Source organism: Arachis hypogaea, chromosome 20 (genome assembly GCF_003086295.3).
Source record: "Arachis hypogaea cultivar Tifrunner chromosome 20, arahy.Tifrunner.gnm2.J5K5, whole genome shotgun sequence".
NCBI lineage: Eukaryota > Viridiplantae > Streptophyta > Magnoliopsida > Fabales > Fabaceae > Arachis > Arachis hypogaea.
In genome coordinates this window covers 21,212,957-21,237,654 of record NC_092055.1, presented here as the reverse complement: position 1 = coordinate 21,237,654, position 24,698 = coordinate 21,212,957, and the positions used below count along the sequence as shown (strand labels likewise).

The following is a 24,698-nucleotide window of genomic DNA, read 5'->3' as shown; positions in this document are numbered from 1 at the left end:
GTTCGGGACGTGTTGGCACCATTGCGGTAGTTCTTGTGAACAATAGTGATGTTGGAGCATCTGGTCAGACGTTCATCCATCAACTCACCAGTTCACAAAAGGGTAAGGGGATCGTAGATGATCTCATCACAAACATAAGCCTGGACGTTGTTGCCCTAAATTCCCCCAGATCAGAGGATAACCTCGTGTTGCTTAACCATCTTTCTTCAACATCCGCTATCTGCACTGGTGCAACACTAATCCAACAAGCCCTTACTGGTTACGTGGGGTTCCGAAAATGTGGAACGAGTCTAAATACGATCCACTAACACTATGCAATGTCACTGTACAGGTGAGCTTATCAAACAATATGTTGCTTAGCATGAATATGTTTATCTCTAAGCCTTGGTTAAAAAATACTGAGATTGCGGCATTGATTATGAATAACAGAGTCACCGGCGATTGAAATATATTCTCTTGGTCAGGTCTATACAGCTTTGTGTTATGAGGAGTCAAACAGGGGCCCATGAGCACTATGACTCTATTGTGTGCCGGACGTGTATTCTTCAACTTGAATATATACAGTTTTAAAGGCCATTGACCCTATAGTCACGGCCGCACATGTTCGAATCCTCAAAAGAAGGAAAAAGAAAAAAATCGCAAGTCATTCATCAAAATGACTTTTTTATGATCTTTCTCTAGTTCCATTGGTATTATGGGACTTTTATAATTTAAAAAATGCAAGGAAAACCGAGTGTTTATTCAATAAAGGTCCATTTTCTAATTTATGAATCCATACTGTAACATCTATTCCCCACCCCCGCCACATTTTTTGTTTGTGATTTGCTTTTTAACTTGGTCTAATTTTGATTACCATTCACTTGATGGGACGTATTAAACCAAAACAAGTGGGCTAAAGTTGCATTGACCCAATTTTAAAATACTGATGTACCTTGATTTTAATATTATGCTTTTAAATTTATTTGGTCTTTTCTTTCGGAAAAAAAATTAAAGAATAAGTTATTGTTTGTATATATAAATTAGACATAAATTACCATAAAATAAATCACATTAAAAGAACGTTCGTAACTTAATTAGTTACTTTAAATCTCAAAACTTAGACAATTATTGATATATATATATAATATATATATCTACTCAGTGTTAATCTTTACTTAGACAAAATTATTATTATTAATGGTGTTATAAAATTATCATTAATTTTTTATTTTAGAAAATAATTACCATTACTATTTACTATTAAATGTTGATAACATGTCTACCAAAAAGATGTTGATAATATTTGATGTAAAAAAACAAGCATACATACACAATAATAAGTGACAAGTGTTTTTGGGCCTTTAGTAATAAACCAAATGTAAAAAAAATGGCCTTTATTTGTGTGAACCTTTTTTGTTTTATTGTTTTGGACCTAGAGTACCTTTAGACATAAAAGAACATAATATCTTTATGTGTGCGGTGATGGGCCAAATGTAATTCTTCCCAAATGAGCCCATTAGAAATACCCCAACCCATTCATGGCCCCATCTAGTGAGTTGATGTGTGTAATGCCCATGAACCCTAAAATAGTAGTGCCTGTAATGGCAATATACCACGACTATCATCGCCACATTACATTTGGATGAACCATAAAGCCTTTTCACTCGTGAATGTTGAATGCGTGTTCCCGCGTAAACGTTTTCATGTATGTATATAATTTAATAAAACATTTCCTCTTCTTGGCATCCACATTCGATATTGGTTGCTAACAGAACATTGGTTGAACATGTATTTTTTCAAAGTACAAGGTTTGAAGGGCAGTTCGAGAGTACAACTCGGGTCTGTGATCTCTATGCCTCTTCCAAACCAGCTCTGAGGCATCTGAAGATGCTGCAGGTCTCAAGTGAAAACTTGCTAGCTACCTTCCATGATGATGCGACCATGCGATCTCCTCCCAAGACCTAATCAAACTCGATGCCGCAGAGACGATCTTTGTTTTGTCGTGCTGGAAGGGGGGGTCGGGGACGCATTCTGGCGCCGAACCTGGAAAACCCAGTTTACCACATAGCTAAGGCAAGTAACATAACAGAAACCCTATGATTAACCCTTTGAACAATTGAATTTTACTGTAGGTGTCCCATTCTTTATTATAAAGCTACACTGTGTTGTTTTTATAATTAACAATTCAGCTATTTTCAACACAGAACTTCCCCATGTGGTTTTGACTAGGGACGAGTGCCACCTTAGGACTTATATTTTTGCCAAAAATGATGAAATGAGGTAACAATCTATAAAATTAGAACACATGCAATAATTGTTTTGGGTTTGATCACATATCTACGGGATTCTAATAAATCCCTATGCATGTTTGTTGTGTTTGTAAAGAAACTGAGAACTTATTTAAGCATTATGAGCTCACTCTGCCTCGTGGAAAGTTCTTATCCCTCAGGCCCGATTTCATGCTCCACTTTGATGTAATAACCTTGGAACTTGACTTAACATTCTTTCCTAATAACAACAGCTAATGATTTATGAATGTAACTGTGTAAATCTAAAAAACTTGGAATTTTTTTTACCCAATATAGGTCGTGAACACTGTTGCGATGCTTTCCTCACTTCAAGCCAAAGCGAACCCTGTGCTGCGATGCTGGTTCTTTCTGTCAACCTTTGCCACTGAGATCTTGTTCCAAACTCCAATGGAACATATAATAGAGAGTTATGTGAGACGCTGGATGACACCAACTCAAGAACTTGAGCATGTAAGGAATATTCATCTTGATGTTTGGGCATGATTGCTCCAAGTGTAACATGAACTAGTAACTGATCTGGCATTCACACACACAATATGGATCTATTTAACTGCTATTTTATTTTGCTGCTCGTTTGAACAGGTATTTGTACCCATTTGCAAACCACCTGATACTTGGTACATGCTCTTATTGGATGTAAAAAGAGCTTCTGTTTATGCTCTTGATGTTTGCACAACCATAGAGTCCGAACCTAGGCGCGAGCGCAACATACGCCTTATAGTACGTAACTCATAAGGCATTTTGTTGACGAAAAATTTAATAACCATGCAACTATTTTTTTTTGTAAGTAAAATGCTTTCTATGGTGATGGGAACTGCAGATGGCTAGCCTCGGGAACATTTTCAAACTTGAGCCGAATATGATTAATTTTCAACATGTCTCACCAGATCCAAACACCTGGAGACGTATTAATACCCCATGAGCATTCCCAGCAAGCTATGCGTGTAATTCATTCTATGTTGTCTCCCAATTTTTCCTGGCTTTTTTATCTAAATACGCATGGAAAAATGATTTATTCCCTAAATGCGCATGGTTTGAAATTGTGCTCAAAATACGCAGACCCATTTCATTCTTGACGACCACGAAATGGATTCTTACTCTATTTCACAAGAAGCGCCCACATAATGGGCCTGCTGTGTGTCAGAGACCAACTCAAGTCCGCCTTCCACGAAATGGAACATATCACAGGGGCATTCACGAAATATAGGCGTGAGATATTAGAACTGAATACGAATTAAAACAAACAGATGATATACATAAAACTTGGAGGAACAATGGAATATATATATATATTAATTTTGATGCATGAGAATGTAAAATTTTTTCCACGAATATCCAATTAAATTTATATGTTTAGATAATATTTTAAATAATAAATTTTAATACGGTTATTTATCTATATAAAATTCTTTTACATTAATAAACAATAATAATAACAAAATCTTATTCTATTAAATAGAGTTGATTATATATATTAAATGATACTATTAAATTTTATCATGTATTATATCTAGGCAAAAACAAAATTCATATAATATATTATTATATTTATTTTCCTTTTTTTACTTCCAAAAATAATTGCGTGTAGAATCCGATGACACTTGTCAATTTGAATTTTTCTTATCTTCTCTTAATATAATTTGTAACAATTGGGTGGTAAGCATAAGAGATATACTGATCAAATATATTAAAAATATTTATCAAAATTACGAAAAGAACATAATCCGCTATAGATAGCAGCAGATTGTTAGGGTGCAACACAAAAATTGCTATAGATAGCAGCGGTTTCTGTTGATTAGGGGTGAGCACGGGTCGGTTCGGTTCGAATTTATGGTAAAATTAGAATCGAACCGATCAAAATATAATTGGTTCGGTTTGGTTCAGATTTACAATTTTTTGTATATGAAAGAGAGTACTATCAATTTTATAATTTCAAACAAAAAGAAAATATTCTATAATTTTTCTAGCACTGTCAGTACTCTTTAATTTAGTATTATTTTGAACTATAAATTTTCATTATTTATGGCTATATTGTTACTTATGATTAATTTTTTATTTATTTTGTCTTTTTTTATAGAGTACATCAAAGAAATAAAAAAAATCATACGGATAAGAAATAATAAAAATTTTATAAAACCAACAACATATATCATATGAAAAAAATACAATAAAAAGCAAATAAAATTCATATGAATAAAATCAAATAAAAAAATTTCATACACAACATAAATACAATGTAGTAAAAGATGAAAAAAAGAATTTATATTAACAAAAAATAATAAAAATATCATAAAAATTAATAAAATACTTGAAAAATTAGAGCACTATAAAAAATAAAAAAAAAGTCAACATTTGTCATATAAAAAAATGCATTTGCATCTTCATATTTCAAAAGTTGTATTTGCATAAAATTAGAATCCAAACATTTTATTTACGTAAATTTTCCTATTATTTTATAGTAACAAACACTGAAAATTAAGATGACTATAATTACAGAAATTTTGATATTACTTAAAAAATATAACAAAAATTAAGATGACTTTTTATTACTGCTTTAACTGATGAATGGCTAAAATACTAGCAAATAATTTTTTTCTCTTCTATATATTGAAGTGCCTTCTAAAAATAATTAAACTCGCTTATTATAGAAACATAGTATATAAGAGCATTTCGTTGTTGGCTCAGCTGATGTCCACCAATTCGTTGGTGCCAGGGACGGCTTGGCCATTTCGTGGATGCACCCTGTGATATGTTTCATTTCGTGGAAGGCGGGCTTGAGTTGCTCTCTGACATGCAGCAGGTCCATTTCATGGACACTTCTTGTGAAATGGAGTTATAATCCATTTCGTGGTCGAACAGGGATGAAATGGGTGTGCGTATTTTGAGCACAATTTCAAACCATGCGCATTTAAGGAATAAATCATTTTTTTTCCTTCCCTTAATTAGATTTTACACAATTTTTAGACTTGATACAATCCAAACCATACCACATAATCCAAACGATTGGGAACCGATTTTGAAATATTATGACGGCCTGTACGCCTGTACTGATGCGTGAGTATCTTATACCCTTTTTTCTAGCATGTTTTAGTTGTTTTTAGTTAGATTTTATTAAGTTTTATTATATTTTAGTACAAAAATCCTCTTTGGATGCTACTTTGAGTTTTTGTAGTATTTTTATGATTTCAGGTAAATGTCAGGAGAATTTGGCAAAGTTTTGTGCAACAACGAAGAAAGAATATTAGATGTTGTCAACCCTGACCTTCTTGCATTCCAATGAGCATAACTTGAGCTACAGAGGTCCAATTGATGCGATCTGAATGGCATTAGAAAGCCAACTGTTAGCGCTTTCCAACGATATACAATAGTCTATACTTTTCTTCTGGAATCATTGCTGCTCGGTGTTTAGCGCCCAAGAGGGACCAAAAACTTCCCCCTCCCGACGCTGAATGCCCATTTTGGCGCTGAACGCCACACTACAACAAATAAGGCTTTTCGCAACGGTCAAAAACCGTTGCCGTGTATTGAAAAACCGTTTCCTAAACTTTAGGTAACGCTTTGGCAACGGTTTTTGACCTGTGGTATATGCGGCCGTTGCCAATGCTCAAAGGCAACGGTTTTTTACCTAAGGCAATGGTAACCAAAAAACCGTTGCCAAAGTTACTGGTATAGGCAACGGTTTTGAAAACAAATTTTAAACAACGGTTTCAAACCGTTACTCGAGAAACAACGGTTTTAAACCGTTCTTTTTCATGATACAATGGTTTAGAACTGTACCTGGATAGACAACGGTTTTAAACTGTAGTAGTTTTGTTATCCACAACAGCAACGGTTTTAAAGCATTACCGTTGGTATCGTTTTTTGGTAACGGTTTTTGTACTGTTGCCAATTTATAGTTGTCTAAGACAACAGTTTAAAAGCATTATCATTGGTTTTTTTGGCAACGGTTTTAAAACCATTGCCATTTTATAGTCATCTAAGACAACGGTTTTAAAGCGTTACCGTTGGTGTCATTTTTTGGCAACGGTTTTAACACTCTTGTCCTTTGTAACTTTTGACAACGATTTTTCGTAATATAATTCTTTATTTACAATAGTAGTTTTCTCGTGAATGAAATTAATTTCATTTTTTTAATTATTTAGAGTCAATAAATAATCTAAACTATTTGAATAAAGTCACTAAAGAAAAATAATTGTTCATTTTTCATCAAATTTGACTTATAAAAATTATTGTAAGATCCACAATCACATTCAGAATACCACAATACTATCATGACAACCTCAAACTATATCATCTAATGTTGCAAAAAATATAACAAAGAAGAGTTGAAATAGCTAAGTAGCAAATAGATTTATCATCATGTCTGATCCACAAGTTCATGACTTTTACTCTGTAACACTTGCTCTTAAAAATTTGACCTTAATCAAGTTCGATTTCCCCTTCAACATAGTTTTCTAGTAAAAAAAGAAAAAAATCAAATATAAAACTACACATCTTTAATACTAATAATGTCTATGATAAACCACTATTTTATGGTTTATATTATGTTTAATTATGTGGTTTTATCATGATCCTTACCCACTTATTCATTAAATTAGCATGCATATTAGATTTCTTTCCGGAATTTATTACATGTTTGAAAACTGCTTCCTAGAGACTTTAATTATTTAATTTTAATTCTCCTTTATTCCATTCGATGCCGTGATCTGTGTGTTAAGTGTTTCAGATTTTATAGGGCATGAATGAGTTAGAGATTGGGAAGGAAGCTAGCAAAAATGGAAGAAACACAAGAATTTGAGGAGATAACCAGCGAGAAGTGACGCGGTCGCATGGCTCACGCGACCGCGCGAAGGAGAGCAAATCGCAGCGACGCGGCCGCATGGCTCACGCGGCCGCGCGGATTGGAAAGCCCAAGCGACGCGGTAGCGTGGACGACGTGAACGCGTGGCGAGGAAAAGCGCAAGTGACGCGTCCGCATGGATGACGCGATCGCGTAACATGTGCAATCTGTATAATCTGCAGAATTCGCTGGGGGCAATTTTGGACCCTATTTCGACCCAGTTCTCGGCCCGGAACAGCAGACTAGAGTCAGAGAATATGCAGAAACAAACAACACATTCATGGAGAGACAGTTTTAGATCTAGTTTTACTCTCTTAGGTTTTTCTCTCTAGGTTTTAGAATTTTTAATTTTCAATTGATCTTAGCATTGGAACATTGAGAAGAGTTATTTCATCATCAAGACTTCGTCATTCTAGTTCGTTTTCTTAACATGGTTTCATTCTTCCATGTTCTTTGTTTTGTTCAATTTTGTTATTTGAATACTTTTATGATTAATTAATGCAAGGATTATTTCTTTTTAATTCAATTTCAATTCCAATAATCATGTCTTCTTTTAATTCCCTTTCATGTGCTATGGATTTATTATTTACAATGCGTGAGTAGTTTCTTTACTTGATGGGGAGTTGATTAAAAGGAACTCTTGAGTTGGAAGGATTGAAGGGAAAATTTGTAATTGGGTTAAATGTTGGATTGCTATCCTGTCACCAACGCCAATCCCTTTGAACTAAGTGGGTTGCAACTTGTGAACAGATCTGGCATTCTAACTTGTTTGACTTCCCTTACCTAGTAAAGGATAACCAAACAGAACAACCATTAATTATAAATTAATCTTACAATCACTCCATCAATAGTAGAAATTCCAACCAATCAACTCCCAGTCAAGGCTTTTACTCATATTAATTAAATTTCCTCAATTTAAATTCCAATTTACTTAACTCAACTTCTTTGAACATTTGATTAATAAGATAGCACACTTTTCTGCAACTCGTTAGGAGACGACCTGGGACTTAAAACTCCCAGTAATTTTTAATTCAAACTCTCTGTGACATACTTCTAAATTGATAGGCAGATTTTCGGTGAGTTAAGAACTATACTTGCAACGTAACCATTTTAATAATTTTTAATTCACCAGCTTCTGCGTCTCATCAGTCTACTAAAAATCATCCCATATGAACTCACTAAAACCAAATCAGCACTAATAAAATAGCTCAGAATAAGGCCATCATCATCATTGCTCAATCAAAACAAGGCATGAAATCAGCCATTAACAAGGATAAAGCAGCACTAAACAGCAAAATCATCCCATATGAACTCTCTAAAATCAAATCACCACTAATAAAACAGCTCAGAATAAGGCCATCAGCATCATTGCTCAATCAAAACAAGGCATGAAATCAGCCATTAACAAGGATAAAGCAGCACTAAACAGCAAAATCAACACATATGAACTCACTAAAATCAAATCAGCACTAATAAAATAGCTCAGAATAAGGCCATCAGCATCATTGCTCAATCAAAATAAGGCATGAAATCAGCCATTAACAAGGATAAAGCAGCACTAAACAGCAACATCAACCCATATAAACTCACTAAAATCAAATCAGCACTAATAAAACAGCTCAGAATAAGGCCATCAGCATCATTGCTCAATCAAAACAAGGCATGAAATCAACCATTAACAAGGATAAAGCAGCACTAAACAGCAAAATCAACCCATATGAACTCACTAAAACCAAATCAGCACTAATAAAATAGCTCAGAATAAGACCATCATCATCATTGCTCAATTAAAACAAGGCATGAAATCAGCCATTAACAAGGATAAAGCAGCACTAAACAGTAAAATCAACCCATATGAACTCTCTAAAATCAAATCAGCACTAATAAAACAGCTCAAAATAAGGCCATCAGCATCATTGCTCAATCAAAACAAGGCATGAAATCAGCCATTAACAAGGATAAAGCAGCACTAAATAGCAAAATCAACCCATATGAACTCACTAAAACCAAATCAGCACTAATAAAATAGCTCAGAATAAGGCCATCATCATCATTGCTCAATCAAAACAAGGCATGAAATCAGCCATTAACAAGGATAAAACAGCACTAAACAGCAAAAATAACCCATATGAACTCACTAAAACCAAATCAGCACTAATAAAATAACTCAGAATAAGGCCATCATCATCATTGCTCAATCAAAACAAGGCATGAAATCAGCCATTAACAAGGATAAAGCAGCGCTAAACAGCAAAATCAACCCATATGAACTCACTAAAATCAAATCAGCACTAATAAAACAGCTCAGAATAAGGCCATCATCATCATTGCTCAATCAAAACAAGGCATGAAATCAGCCATTAACAAGGATAAAGCAGAATTATACAATTTGAAACAGTAATGCAACAACCATCATTTGTCAATTAAAACAGCTCAGAAAACCATTCATAAAAGGCATCAGCAGCAACCAAAAAGTTCAACCTAAATCCACTACAATTCAGATAAAACTTCCTAACCACCTATAATCCACTAAGCATGCATAACTAATTTGTATCTAACAAATTATGCAAAGAAGCTTCAGCAATCAATTAATCACTAAATATTCTTAAACATTAAATTTTCAAACAAATTTAAAAAGATAATATATCAAATGATTCACCTGTAGTGTAGCTCAATGTCTAGGGTAGTCGCAGCTACAGAGAGACCCGCTATTTGATTCCCTTTTTCTGGTTTTAAATAGACAAACTACAACAGCAACAAAGAATAAAAATATAAGTAATTCATAACCAGATTTTTCAACAAAAAAATTAACTTTTAAAACCCGTTTTTAGAAATCTTATTTTCAAAAGTGATATATAACTAAAAAATCAAACAGTACCCAACTAGCCAAAATTGGGTTAATAAATTAGAACAAAAAACCATAGCTAAGCTGCTAAGCATATCTCTATAATTTAATAGCACAATGAATCAAAGAAGAAAAAGAAAATACTTAAACTGCATTGCATGCATATAGCAGATGGTGGCACAGCAGAGGTGTCATTACCCATAGATTTTATATGCAAACCTACTAAACAGCCATTGAATAGAGATAAATAAAGATGCAAAACATAAACATAAACAATAGAATTATCAAAATCCAGTCTTTTAAGAAAACAAGACTTTTTAGCTCCCACCCAAACAATACAGATCACAGTATGTGTTAAAAATTGCAACTGCCCAACATTATATAAATTTGCTTGTATTGCTACCCGAACAGGGTCACAACCACACACTGGTTGGCAATAGAGTTGCCTCAGTTATCCCAAAAGAAATTTTATGTACTAAAAAATGGATATGCAGTTAAGCACAATAGAAAGAAGGAAACTATTACTAACAGTTTAGATTTGTTTTCAATAAGTAATTAGAGTAATCAACCACTTAACTGTATTCATGGAATTGATTCAGATGACTCTAATAAGATTTTCTCACTATTGAGTTCGTTAAAAATTCTGCTTCTTTTATGCAAGAGTAGTAGAAAAACCTGTTAGAACCAACTGAACCAATCTCATGAACACGATTAAGCTATTGAATACTTCAATTAATTAAAAACAAATTTAAAGTAACATCCTCCTGTACACAGAAACTCAGAACAACATTCAAACCAGAACAGAAACTCAGTCAAGATTCAACACCTTTCTTTCTCATGTTCACAAACATCACCACTTTCAGAGATTACCCAACAACCAATCAAGACCTAACTAAGCAACAGAAAATACCCAACAGCCAATCAAGCCCTAACTAAGCAACAGAAAATCAGAGAAGAAGAACACTTACCATAGATGACAATCCACAAACGGCCGATGCAGTGAAGCAGCAGCAGCAAAGCAGAAGCAGCGAAGCACAACCCAGTGAAGCAGAAGCAGCGAGGCAGAACAGGGGAGAAGCAGCGAAGCAGAAGACGCAAGGACGCCGTGGAGAACGGAGAAGCACTGAAGCCGTAGAGAGGGAAGAAGCAGCGACGCCGCGGAGAGGAGAGACTCAGCGATGCCGGGAAGGAGGAGGCAGCGACGATTTTGGGAAGGATGCAGCGACGATGATGGCGCGACAATGGTGAGTTTCGATTTAGGGCTTCCTGGTGACTTGCGATGATGGTGCGATTTGGGGCTTCCTGGGAACGGCGGTTCGATGACGTCTCTGATTCTGAAGGCGTGGGTTAGGGCGGTGGAGGGAGGAAGAGTAGCGTTCGAAGAGAAGAGGAAGTAGAACGCGCGTCTGTTCTGATCTGCTTTCTTATTTTAGTTTTATTTTTTTATATTAATATTTGTTATATATTTATTTTAATTATTCTAATATTTGTTATATATTAACAATAGATGCAACGCACAGGAATCAGATTCACGATTTTTCTTAATTCCCTTCAAATAAAGGGTTCCTGCAGTGATTTTCCCGATTAATCGAATGTAAATTTTAAAAAAAATTAATAAATGGATGCATCAAAAGCCATGTAACCTTTATACTTTATACTTTTCAAGGTTATTTTCAATTTGCAAGGCAAATGATATATCAGTCATTATAATTTCAGATAATTATATAAATTTAAACTATTTTTCTATAAATGCTGAATTTATAAAATACTCAAAAACTATTATTATAAATAAATAACAAATATTATTTTAAAAAATAAAATTAAAATAAATTTATAATAGATATTATATATTATTATTATAAATTATAAAAAATATTATATTTTAAAAATATTGTTTAATTTGTATAATTATTTAAATAATATTAGAAAATAGTTGTTTCATAAACAATTGTTATAATGGTTGTAAAACCGTTCTTTAAAATAGTCAAAGAGAACGGTTTTATTTGTTACTATAGCGTAATGAAAAAATGAACTTCAACCGCAACACTGTAAAAACCGTTGTCTAAGACCATCTAATAGAACGGTTTTAAAGAGTAGCATTTCGGCAACGGTTTTAATGCGTTTCCTTTGTACAATTCTTTAAACAACAAAAAAAATCGTTGCTTAAAAATAATTCATGGTAACAGTTATAAAACCGTTCTTTAAAATAGTCAAAGAGAACGGTTTTAATTTGTTGCTATAAAATAATGACAAATTGAATTCAACAGTAACACTACAAAAAAACCGTTGTCTAAAACTATCTAAGAGAACGGTTTTAAGGCGTTGCAAAATTTGGCGTTGCTAAAGGCCATATTTGTTGTAGTGCCAACAGGGGGGCCAGAATCAGCATCGTTATACTCCCCTTTTGGGCGTTCAACGCCCAGACTGGTGCTGAAAGCCCCCAGCAGTCCGAATCGCTCCTCTTTGGGCCTCTCAAGTTGATTTAGCACTTCTTAGCCTATTTTATTTTCTTTTTGTAATTTTTAATTACAAATAAATATCTTTTAGGTTTAGAATTCAAGTTTCAAATCAAAAGATTTGATTTGATCTAGATTTGATTTTGTTTTGATTTGGTTTGAATTTGAATTCTAGGTTTAGTCTTAGAGGTTTTTACTATAAATAGGGGACTTCCTTCCTCCTCATGGGACATTCGATCTCTCCTCTGGGCGGGGGACTCCTCACTTCCACGTTTTTCTTTGTAAAGTTATGAGCAACTAAACCTCCTGGTTAAGGTTAGGAACTCTGATTATTTCTATGGATTAATATTGTTACTTTTCTATTTTATATGTTTGATTCAATTCTAAGGTGTGTTTTGTTTTTAATCTAATGAAACTGGGTGGAACGGAAGTATGACCCCTTTTTCTACATGATTTTTTGTGATACTCTGACCAAGGTCGCCTGAACTACAGCTTGAGAACACACCTCCTAGACGGCTAATCCACAACTCGTTGGGGACATGGAAACATCTGTTCAACTGAGATCTGGGGTGATTAGGGCCTTTGTGGTATAAACTAGTTTTCTAAACTTCACCTTCCAATTTGAATTGAATGACCACTGACCATGGCATTTGATGAGGATCAGAGGAGATTAAGTTGCTAAGGACTTAGGGTTTAATCACTTACAGTTTGTCATGGAATGAATCATTCATTGTTAAAATAGTTAGTAAGAAATTTTAATCTGGAAAGATAAACATCTCCGAGACCTTAACATTGATTTTACACCAATTCTTTACTGCTTTCTTTATTATCTTATTTTAAGCGTTTTCAACAACAACCATCTTTTACTGTTTGCCTGACTAAGCCCAGCAAGATAACTACTGCTTGCTCAATCCAACAATCCTCGTAAGATCAATCCTCACTCACCTGAGGTATTACTTGGATGACCCGGTGCATTTGCTGGTAAAGTTGTGCGAGTTTAATTTTCGCGCACCATGTACATACAAAGACTGAATCATTTTTAACTCATTCGTTTATTGCTATGACAATTTTCATTGGATAGAGATGAATCTGGAATATGGTGCATCTGGTGGATGTCTCACAACGGTTGATTCTCCCCAACTATCTTTGGCAACCTGGTTAGAACAACCTTAGCATTTTAGCTGTCTAGAAATTAATTTGGCCTTGGTGAAATTGACACTTAATTATATATATCGCAGGGTGATGAGGCCACATTAAGGATGAAAACAGCAATCATGGTTGTTGCATCTGACTACAGTAAGCTTAAGGCTCTTGTGGACCTCAAGGCAGAGAAGGTGTAGTACAGTTTCCCGTCCCTTCCCTGAATACTACTTTATGTACATGCTTGTATAAGAATGAAATTGGGAACTATTTCCAAGGCCCAAATATTTTAAAATTAGTTATTGCCGTTATGTTTTGTTAATTCCAGACTTTAGTGTATCTACTCTACTTGTATTATCTCAGTGGTAGACATTGGATATGGACCCACCCTGGATGCAAATGGTGTGGCTATTTATGCATATTTATTAGTTAACTTGCATGGTCGGTTGTTCATTTCTCAGAATGATTTTTTTTTAAGTTGCATGTGTTGTAAGTGTTTTCATTAGGTTTTGCCCCAAAGAGAGTATAAAATGCTCAACCTTTATTGGCACTCTTCCTTTGTTGTGTCGCATAGCATACAACACATAAGCTGTGCACATTGTTACTTTTGAGTTAATATTTGTTTCTCTCTTAGTAATGTATGTGCTCCCTAACAGGAGCAAACTTTACATCAGCTAACAAGACAACTTTTTAATTATCACAGACGGTGCTTCAAAAAAAAATTCTGCATATTAACCCACATTTTCTATGATGTTAACAAGCCAATGATAACAAAACAAAGGAGTTCTCACAAGTAGATATTTCATAACAACCAAACATAGTCAAATAAAGTGTCCTTGTGCTAGTTTCAATTAGACATGGTTAGTGCCTTGGCACTCACTACGTAAACTTAAAAATCATCTACTACACTTCGAGGAATAATTAAAACCGTTACAAGATCTATCTACGCTATCCCCCTATGACATGAATTGCGGGAATGTGATTGGAAGATCAACGCTCAGTTTCCTTTTCCTCGTGCCAACCCCCATCTGTAATTCCTGCTGCAACTTACATTCATGTTTGTATATATTAGGATACTCAGCCACAATTAACAAAACTACTAATGAAAATCTAAACGAAACGAGCAGCATAAGGCAATAAATAGTTAGGTGACATTCTTGGCACTTACATAACCTACAGCAAGTTCAGAGACAAAAAAATTTGAATCCTCACAGCAAGTTGTATGTGACGGTGTCATCTGCACAAAGTTACAAGAGGTAACTAGGGTCATAAATAAATGTTTCCTATTTTATATCCAATAGGTCTGAATTCTTTGTAGATTCAGATATGACTAAAAAGAGACGCTCCTGATAAAAACAAATCTTTCCAATAAGAATTATTGATGTCACACAAGATATATGGCTCTACCCTTAAGAGCTTGAATTAGCACTTTGACATTTATACATTTATGCTTGTCCTACTTTGTGAATATCTCATCTTGGATTTACGTACTTTTCCGTCTCTTACATACTTTGCTAATGCTTCTACTCTGTTTGTCACATTTCATCCTCATGGAGTAATGATGCTACTTGTTTTCTGCAGATTTCTGAAGATCTATCTAAATTCAAATCAGCATTAAAGCTATTGTAATTTGGTTCCCAATTAATAACAGATTTAGAGTTTAATTAAGAGTCAATTTTTTTAACCACTATTCATCAATTTTTTTAATGTGTTTTTTCCTTATCCGGAACTATAAATTTTTTATCAGGATTTTATATTGCATTATCGTTCTAACTTTTACTTGATTACTTCCCGCTATTAAAATAATTTTGTTAAGTTCAACTTGATTTTCTCAGCCAAATTTTTCAAGATCTATTCACATATGGTATGTCTTAATTTGTTTATCATTGATCATTCAAATTTTAAAAAATGTCACAACCACTCTAAAAATCAAATGAATTATAACTGACACACAACATATGGTTCTAACATGAGGTTGTGCTTGGCTACACTCGAGAACTGTTAGCGGTCCATGAAATGCCTGGCGTGAAGCAGGCGCACTTGGGCAGCGAGTATGGCAATGACCCAGTTTCTCGCAACCGCAATATTTTCTCTTCTTTGGTCCCTTTATTCCATGAGAATCGTTTCCTCTGTCAGTGCCTTTTGTATGCACGTGGGCCGGATCATTTACCCTACCACCCCCTCACCATTAACGTGTGGATTCACATCTGGGCCTACACGCAACCCATGTTTGACCTCTAATATAATAGTATCCCGTGCTATATTTTCACTAAAAACCTTGTAGTCCTCGTCCCTTAGACAAGTCACCTTAGCAAAACTCTTACATTGGTCTACAAATACACCAAGTTTGCTATGGTATTGGGATGCAACATCGCCCGTATCAGTGACTTGTCTGTCGGCAGTCACATTGTTCTTGGTGCTTTTGCAACCACCTCTTGAAGACCAGAGTCTCCGGCAAAGAACCGATATCAATACCAACCAGAACTACAATTATGTGAACATAAGGGATCCCATACAACTCCATCCTACGGAAATTACATTGAAATGTTCCATCGTGCAACTGATGCAAGACTTGCCAGGTTGCCTCCGGGCGGTGATACTTCTGTATCCCATAGCAACATCCATGTTCACAATCCTGTCAGTTTACAATGTAAAATCTTACGGCCCGCTTAAGGGACTCTCGAAATCTATAAAAAGATGTCACGGGTATATAGGGTTGCCGCCGACATCTCAATCTCTGGGAACTATGTTTGAAGCACTAGGGTACCATAAAAGATCGAAAGTCAAGTTCTTCCTCCTTGTCTCTAAGAAAATCGACACATCTTTGAAAATTTGTTACAAAGTCCAATATCCCATATCTACTCTCCACAAACCCACCCAACTTAGCATGCAACGACTTGCACTGAGAGGTTGTCCTTATGCCTATGAAGAATTTACCCCTTATGTACGCGGTGACCCATGACAACTTTCTATGGAGGTCAACCATCGCCTCCCACTGAATTTTAAATTCATCGACCTCTATATCAGTGAGCATGCACTATTTGAATAATTGGGTGAACCGTGGTTGTGAGCTATGAGCAATGGCATTCCCAAGTAGATGTCACGCGCAAATTCTATGATACGCATCTGGAAACACATGCATAATAGCCAGCCTCATAGAAGGATCTTCATCAGTTATAACTGCCTTTGGGGCCTTTCCCCGCATGCATTCAAGAAACCGTCTCAGCACCCATTTATACGAATCCTGTGACTCGCATGAAACCATTGCTGTTGCAAACCCGCATGTTTGATTATGATGATTAACCCTAGACAAAACAATGACAAGAAGGTTATACTTGGTCCTTCTATAGGTCGCATCAAAGGTGAGTACATCACCGAATGCCTCATAATCTTCCTGACTTTGGCCATCACTCCATATAAGGTCACACATACGAGATCCATCCGCTACCTCATACCTCCAAAACAGTTTTTCATCATTCCTGGCAGCACGTTCGAAAAATCACAATGTGGCATTTACATCCCCGTCCTGCAAAGCACTTTGCTTTCAAACCTCATTGTGCATATCTTGCTTAGTAAACCTTACTAAGTTAAAGCCCCCAACTTGCATCGCAAATGACTGGTATATCTTTGGGATACTTATTCTAACTTGCCTCAAGCTATTCATTTGAGCAATTTCTACATCAGACGTATTCCTGTGTGAAGGCAAATATCCAATCAACCTTTCTGAGAGAAGGGTGTGGTTATGATCATCTACAAACTGTGAAACAAACCATTTTCCATTAGTATGATTCCTCTTGATCCTCATCTCTACCACACACCCGCAACGAGTTACAGGCTTCTGCTCTCTTTTTCTATCCAACTTCTCTAACCACTTCTTGTGCATCAACCCTTGTCTGTTGCAAACAAAAGTGTATATAATGATCTCTCCTTTGGCATTTTTTACTCTCTTACTCTTCCTTATTGCAAAAACTTTTAGCCTACTATAACTCATGTAGAATTCTCTTGCTTCCCCAGGGGTAAAGAATTCCATCTTCAAGACATCGTCAATGCTAACATGACTTGGTACCTGAGCCGATTGAGGATCTATGGTTGTCTGCGCCATTGCTGGAAACCCCACTTTGGCGCTTCGTCCCCTTCGATGCCCATGTCAAAAAGTGTCTCCTACATAACAATTAACAAGGCTACAATTACCCTAGATTTCATGAACTTATACCATTCATCTTCACAATGACAAAAAACTAATATAATCACAATCTACAAGTTCTCCCCTGTCATATACCTGATTCAGAAGCCCATCCTTCAGATTTGGAATTGCCGATTCATAATTGGTTGACGTCGATATCGGTTTATGATTAATGTTGTTCATCTATTTCCTAATAGGTGGTAGCTGCTTCGTCTAAATGATCCCCCTACTTGTGGTTCCAAAGAACTTCCACTATTGCATAGGCAACAATAATATCCAGTCTGATCACAATCTGGCCAATTAATGCAACCCTATTAACAAAGCAAAATATTGTAACATGTTAATATAGGCAACCCAGAGCTTCTACCCCAATATCAACGCTTCTAGGAATACAATACACTCACCACATCATCATCGATCGAAACAACCCACCCTATACCAACAGCTATACAACTTGTTCTTGATGCCGTTTTTTCACATGAATTTATTATACCAAACTTTACTTGGAAGATTTCATTCAAACCACGAAACATAATCCAAACCATTCAAATAAAAAAGAAGGGATTAATTAGCATTTCCATCGTAAACAATAAATGAAGAATTAACAACACTCATCTTAGTACATGTGGTCGAGCCACGATAACATCTGCGGTGTACCCAAAAAGATCACACCGCATCAACGTCGGCCGCTCATTCACTCAACGAGATGCCGACAAACCACACCAACATATCCAGCTTCGGCGACGGAAAGCTTTGATTCAGAATTGGAATCCACTGTTCTAGACCCCTTCCTCAACGCATGCTCAGGTCACATATGTCACCACGGCGTTTATGCATTTGATGATGACCTGCCTCCCTTTACTTTTACTCCTTGCTATCCTGACCACAAACCAAAAGACCGCAGCTCAAAACTTGTTTCTCTCATTTGAGAGCTATGTATAATGGATTTTTCCTATTATGAAATGAGAGTAGAGTAGTCATTCACAATCTATCTAAATGATAAAAAAAATTGCAACTTTATCATACATGCTTCACCAGTATATTAAGACCGTACTGTGCCTTGTGAAACGCTTCCATTTATGGGTTATGCTACCATGCCGAACAAAAAGTTTTTCAGCAGGTGCTGAAAATAGGTGGCACAATAAAAGAGTTTATGTGTGTAGGTTGCCTCGAAAGTCCCTGAAAACTCCTGCAGCGTGCCCAAAGAGTGATGGAAGAGGACAAGTAATTAGATGTAGTAATTAATCTTTCGTTAATGATAATGATTATGTTCTTGGACTTTTTTGAGGATCCAACAAATATTTGGTATAACATTGAAGTCTATTTTTTTTTTTTGTTACATTATTGAACAAAGATAAAGGAAGTATATTATTTGACATTGAAAAAAAGAGAGGAGAATTCAAATTAAAGGTTTAGGGTTATCCTGAGAGTGAATAGTTTTTTGCGGTATCTTCCTAAGCACACTACTTTCTCAACCATTCCTAATTACTTTCTCTTTAAAAAATTGCCGAAAAACAATTTCTTGAATAAATATAATGTAAATAAACGAATTAGTTTTATTTTATATACAAAAATTTCGTATTACTTTCTTCATTTGATTTATTATATTTCACTTAATTTTAATAAACAAAAAAAAAGCTATCATAAAATAGCATTATTCTTATTAAAATAAGTTCACTTTTTTTAAAATTATATATATATATATATATATATATATATATATATATATATATTAAATTCATATTCACAAAGTTCAGAGGTTTAAAATTATTTTGATTAGTTGAATCACATCAAACTAATTAGTTGAATCATCAAATTACAAAATAGTTAGTACATTTAGTTTTAATTAACTAATTGAGTAAATCTAATTTTAATTCCAAATTACAAAATTGTATATCATGTTTTACACTTAATTAAAAATTATACATATAATTGACTCGTCACAAATTGAGAATCTTAAATTCTAAAGTCTCAACTCTAAACTCTAATCCTTAATCCTACAAAGCACACATAATCGAATCATCAGAAACCTTACATCCTAAACAATAAAATCGCAAATTCTAAATAGTAGAAAGTGGAGACACAAAATATTAAAATTTTAGAGACGAGTTGAAGGTTGTACGACACTTATAAATAATTTAGACAATTCATTATTTAAAAATATTATTCTTGTAATTCTTTCTAGTAATTATACAATATTTAGTAATAATTTAAAAATGTCAAAAAAAAATTTATCTAATAAATTAAATTGATTTTGAAATTCTCTTTAATTTCATTTAGATTTTTTTTTTAAACAAAACCTAATTTTTTAAACAAAACCTAATTTATCTTATGTGTTGCTGTTTTAATTAATAAAAAAACTTACATTACACTGTAATAGAAAAACGCCTTAAACAAGAAAAATAAGTTATTTTTACACTAATAGAAATTAAATTTATAGGATTTGTACCGCATCTTTGCATATCAGATTATTAAATTATCTAACATAAATTTTAGGGTATAGAATTTAGAATTTATTATAATTTATAATTTAGGATTTATGATTCATTTTTAGAATTTAGGATTTAATATTAGTGTTTGGAGTTTAAGATTCTCGATTTGTATTACTAAATATTATATAATTACTAGAAAAAATTATAAGAATAATATCTTTAAATAATGAATTGTCTAAATCATTTACAAGTGTCACAATTTTCAACTCATCTCTCAAAATTTTAATATTTTGTGTGCCCACTTCCTATCATTTAGGATTTGGAGTTTTAGTGTTTATGATATAAAATTTTTAATGATTTAATTATGTGTGTTTTGTAGGATTGAGGCTTTAGGATTTAGGATTCTCGATTTATGACGAGTCAATTATATTTACAATTTTTAATTAAGTATAAAACATGATATATAATTTTATAATTTTGTAATTTGTAATTAAAATTAGATTTACTCAATTAGTTAATTAAGCTAAATGTACTAAGTATTTTGTAATTTGATGATTCGACTAATTAGTTTGATGTGATTCAACTAATCAAAATCATTTTTAACCTCTGAACTTTGTGAATATGAATTTAAATATATATAATTTAAACGAAAAAATGAACTTATTTTAATAAGAATAATACTATTTTATGGTAGTTTTCTTTTGTTTTTTAAAATTAAGTGATTATAATAAATTAAATGAGGACAGTAATATGAAATTTTTGTATATAAAATAAAATTAATTCGTTTATTTACATTATATTTATTTAAGAAATTGTTTTTCGGCAATTTTTTTAATAAAATTAAGAGAAAGTAATTAGAAATGGTTCAGAAAGTGGTGTGCTTAGAAAGATATCACCAAAAACTATTCAGGCTCAGATGGATTTGGCTATGGTGGTGAAAATATCAAGTGGTCCTTAAAGGACACTTAATTTGATTCTAAGTGTGTGATTGTTAATCAATCGTATAGGTTAGTATATGTATTTATATTCTTATCCAAAGTTTATAATAATTATAAAGAAGCTTCAATCATTAATAAAAGCATTGTTATTTAGATGCAATTAGAAAAGGATTAAGTTTATGGACTTTTTATAACTTTAGCTTTTAACAGACATGTGTATAAAGAACAAATATTTTAAACTAATATTGGACACTAGTTAATAGTTATTAGTTAACAAAATGGTAAGGTTACTACTTACTCTTTTATGAAAAAACACTCATAAAACAAATTGTAAACAAGAAAAAAAAAACTCACAAGCAAAAGTGTCCACAATAATAATAATAATAATAATAATAATAATAATAATAATAATAATAATAATAATAATAATAATAATAATAATAATAATAATCAAATTTTAAAAAGATTAATATATTATTTTTTTTAATTTTGAAATGACTAAAATTAGATTATGAATAATATATGTGTAGTTTAATTGTTTTTCGTTATTATATTAATCTAACCGTGATATTATATAACAAAGATATTTCGGTAATTAAGTTTAATTAAATTGGTATAACGGCTTAGCTGTATTTGGTTTTAAAAATAGGATAAGACAAGACTTTAAAAACAAGACACAAAATTAGTGTTGTTATATTTTATTTGGTGATAAACTAGCACAATTTATAAAAGTTTAAATTATTATCATTTTTTAATTAATAAATTTGAAAAGAAAAATATAATAATAAAAAATATAATTATAATAAATTAACAAAAATAATAAAAAATAAACAATAAATTGTGTCTCTTGTTAGTGTCTTTGTGTCTTCCTGTCAGAGTGGACACAAAAATAATTTAAAATTGGACTAAATTCTTAAAAATAGAACATTTTTTTCAAATAATAGAAAAGATGAACGATTTAACATAATAAAAAAGTTAAACAATCTATTTTAAATAATAAAAAAGATGAATCATCTATTTAAATTGATAAATATACTACAAATTTATTTTGATAATTAAAATAAATAAATTATTTATTTTAAAAAATCCAGTTAAAGTGAATATAATATCAAAGCATGGAAGAACTAGCGAAAAGAAGGAACGAAAAACAGGAAGGCACTACAAAATTTCATTTTCATCTTTTTGAGTTAAGCAACTCAAATTTTTCTCAACTCATCTTCATTTATAAATCAACCCCTACAACTTTTTTATTTTATAAAACCTCCCAAATTCTTAAAGGACCACATTATTCTTTTTCCATAGTAGAACCAGCCAATTATCCTCCTCCATCACTTTCTAAGCAAACTGTAAAGTTGTCGGGAACTTTTAAAACAACCTACATATACGTAAATTCCTCCACTACACTACTTATTTTCGGTCTTTGCTAACAAATTTTTTATTAGCACGGTAGCATCGTCCTCCATATATATGCCCAAGATTTCACCTAATAACCCTAGAGCCAATTTTATTTATATAGATTCTACCTTTTAATCTGATTTATGCGTTATAAAAATAACTTGTGTTTTTAGGTATGTCATATGGCAACAAAATATAAAAAAATTATATTTTTTTCTATTTTACTTGTAGATATATACTTACACAGCTATACACCATATAACAATAGACTACAGAAAGATCCATTTTCATTTTCCCATGGATATATACAACAACAGGGATTTTTTATTTTTAAATTATTTAGATATTTTATTTTTTAAAATGTAAAATGTATAAAATATTTATATTTTTACACTGTTATTATATATCTCGAATATAAAAGATAAAAGACAAATAAATATAGTCGTACACTCGAAATGTATAACACTTTAATAAAAAATATATCTGGGATGCATGATACTTAATTTCTGTATTATTTATCTCTTATCGTTATATTTAAGATGTATAAGAAATTAAGAACAATGTGAAAAAATAAATATTTTGCACGTTGGACATTTCAATAAATAAAAATTTATTTTGGTAAATCATAAATGCTAAGTTATTGCTAACCTATAAAACATTAAAAGGTTAGTCAAAAACTAAATTTTTAATAGAGAAAAGGATAAATAGGTCTCTGACTTTTTGTTCCACAAACATTTTTTTCTTTGAAAATTAGAAAATACATTTAAGTTTTTTGACTTTTTAAAAAACTAGACATTTAAATCCTTCCATTGAATAGGGTTGGCACACTCAACGAAAAAGTCAGACATGACTCTCATTAGACTAATCTAGCCCTTATGGTGTCTTACGTGGAGAGAGAATTTTTAAAACGGGACAAATTAATCCCCCTCCTTCAAAACGACGTCGTTTTGAATAGTATCCCTCCACTTCAAAGGTTCGTCCCTTCCCACCGCCATCATACACTACTGCAAATTCCATAATCATCCCCCACCTATGCTGCTGCTCCTTATTGTTACAAATTTTCAGTCTTCTAAGCTTGAAGAATGAAAAATGAATATCCTCAAGCACCACCCCTAGAAGAAGAAAGGTGGGTGGTACATTGAGATGGTAATGGAGGTAAGTGGGCATATGTGACCATCAAAAGTGACAACTTCAAAACTAACATTTTCACCTGAACTTCTAACTTCACCTGCAAAAAAGAAGAAACAAATATATGATTTTGATAACCATAGCATGAATTCATAGAAATGAAGAAGAATTTGGGTAGTTTACGAGTGTAGAAGCCTTGGAGTTTGAGGTTTAGATGGAAAGTTTTGAGAGATTTGAAGACTTTGATTATGAGAGTGCTTTTTCTAACACCCTACAATTCAATGATAAGTCAAATTAGGAATTAGATGATGATGACTCAGAAAAATCGGTGACAAGGAAATATTTGCCAAGAGCGGCCATTGTTCCTCTGACTTTGTTGTTGTGCCAATGGCATCGGAAATAGAAAGTAAGAGTGAGAACTTTTCTTATGTAATACTATTGGACTGAATTTGACCACCACCTGTAGCGATGTTGGTGCTAAATCCGCCATTGGAGGAGGGAAAGCAAGTTTCGATAAAAAGAAGAAAAAAAAGAACAAGAACAAAAACCCTAACAAACATGAGGAAAACCCCTCCACCGACGAGCAAGGCAACACACGAGTAGTAGAGTAGCAGCGGCAAGAAGGAGCAGGCGCAGGACCAGAGGATCTTTAAGGGAAGGAATACTCACTAAACGAGGTCGTTTTGAAGGAGGGGGACTAATTTGTCCTCGTTTTAAAAACTCTACCTCCACATAGGACACCGTAACGGCCAGGTCAGCTCAACGGGAGTCAGATAAGATTTTTTCCTTGAGTTTAACGGACCCTATTTAATGTAAGGATCTAAATGTCCGATTTTTTAAGAGGTCGAGAATCTAAATGTATTTTTCAATCTTCGAGGACAAAAATATCTGCGCGACAAAAGATTAGGAACCTATTTGTCTTTTTCTCTTCTTAATAAAACAAGGTAATTTAGTATAAAATATTCACTTTAAATAGAATAAAAAAAAGACTTACACCTTAATAATATAATATAAAAAATAATTTCATACCTTTTTAGTAATTAAATCTATGGC

The 24,698-nt window shown here is 33.2% G+C and overlaps 1 protein-coding gene across 2 annotated transcripts; it reads left to right on the top strand.

Moving 5' to 3' along the window:
- The first annotated feature begins 2,015 nt into the window (after positions 1-2,015).
- On the top strand, positions 2,016-3,312 carry LOC112782341 (uncharacterized). 2 transcript variants are annotated; one of them, XM_025824697.3, is made up of 4 exons: positions 2,016-2,259; positions 2,365-2,453; positions 2,565-2,738; positions 2,871-3,312. In XM_025824697.3, exons 2-4 carry the CDS (start codon positions 2,439-2,441, stop codon positions 3,021-3,023), a joined length of 342 nt encoding a protein of 113 aa, XP_025680482.1. In that variant the 5' UTR covers positions 2,016-2,259; positions 2,365-2,438; the 3' UTR covers positions 3,024-3,312. The 2 variants fall into 2 exon arrangements, with proteins under 2 accessions (XP_025680482.1, XP_025680481.1); XM_025824696.3 differs by having other exon boundaries at positions 2,016-2,453.
- Positions 3,313-24,698: the final 21,386 nt, after the last annotated feature.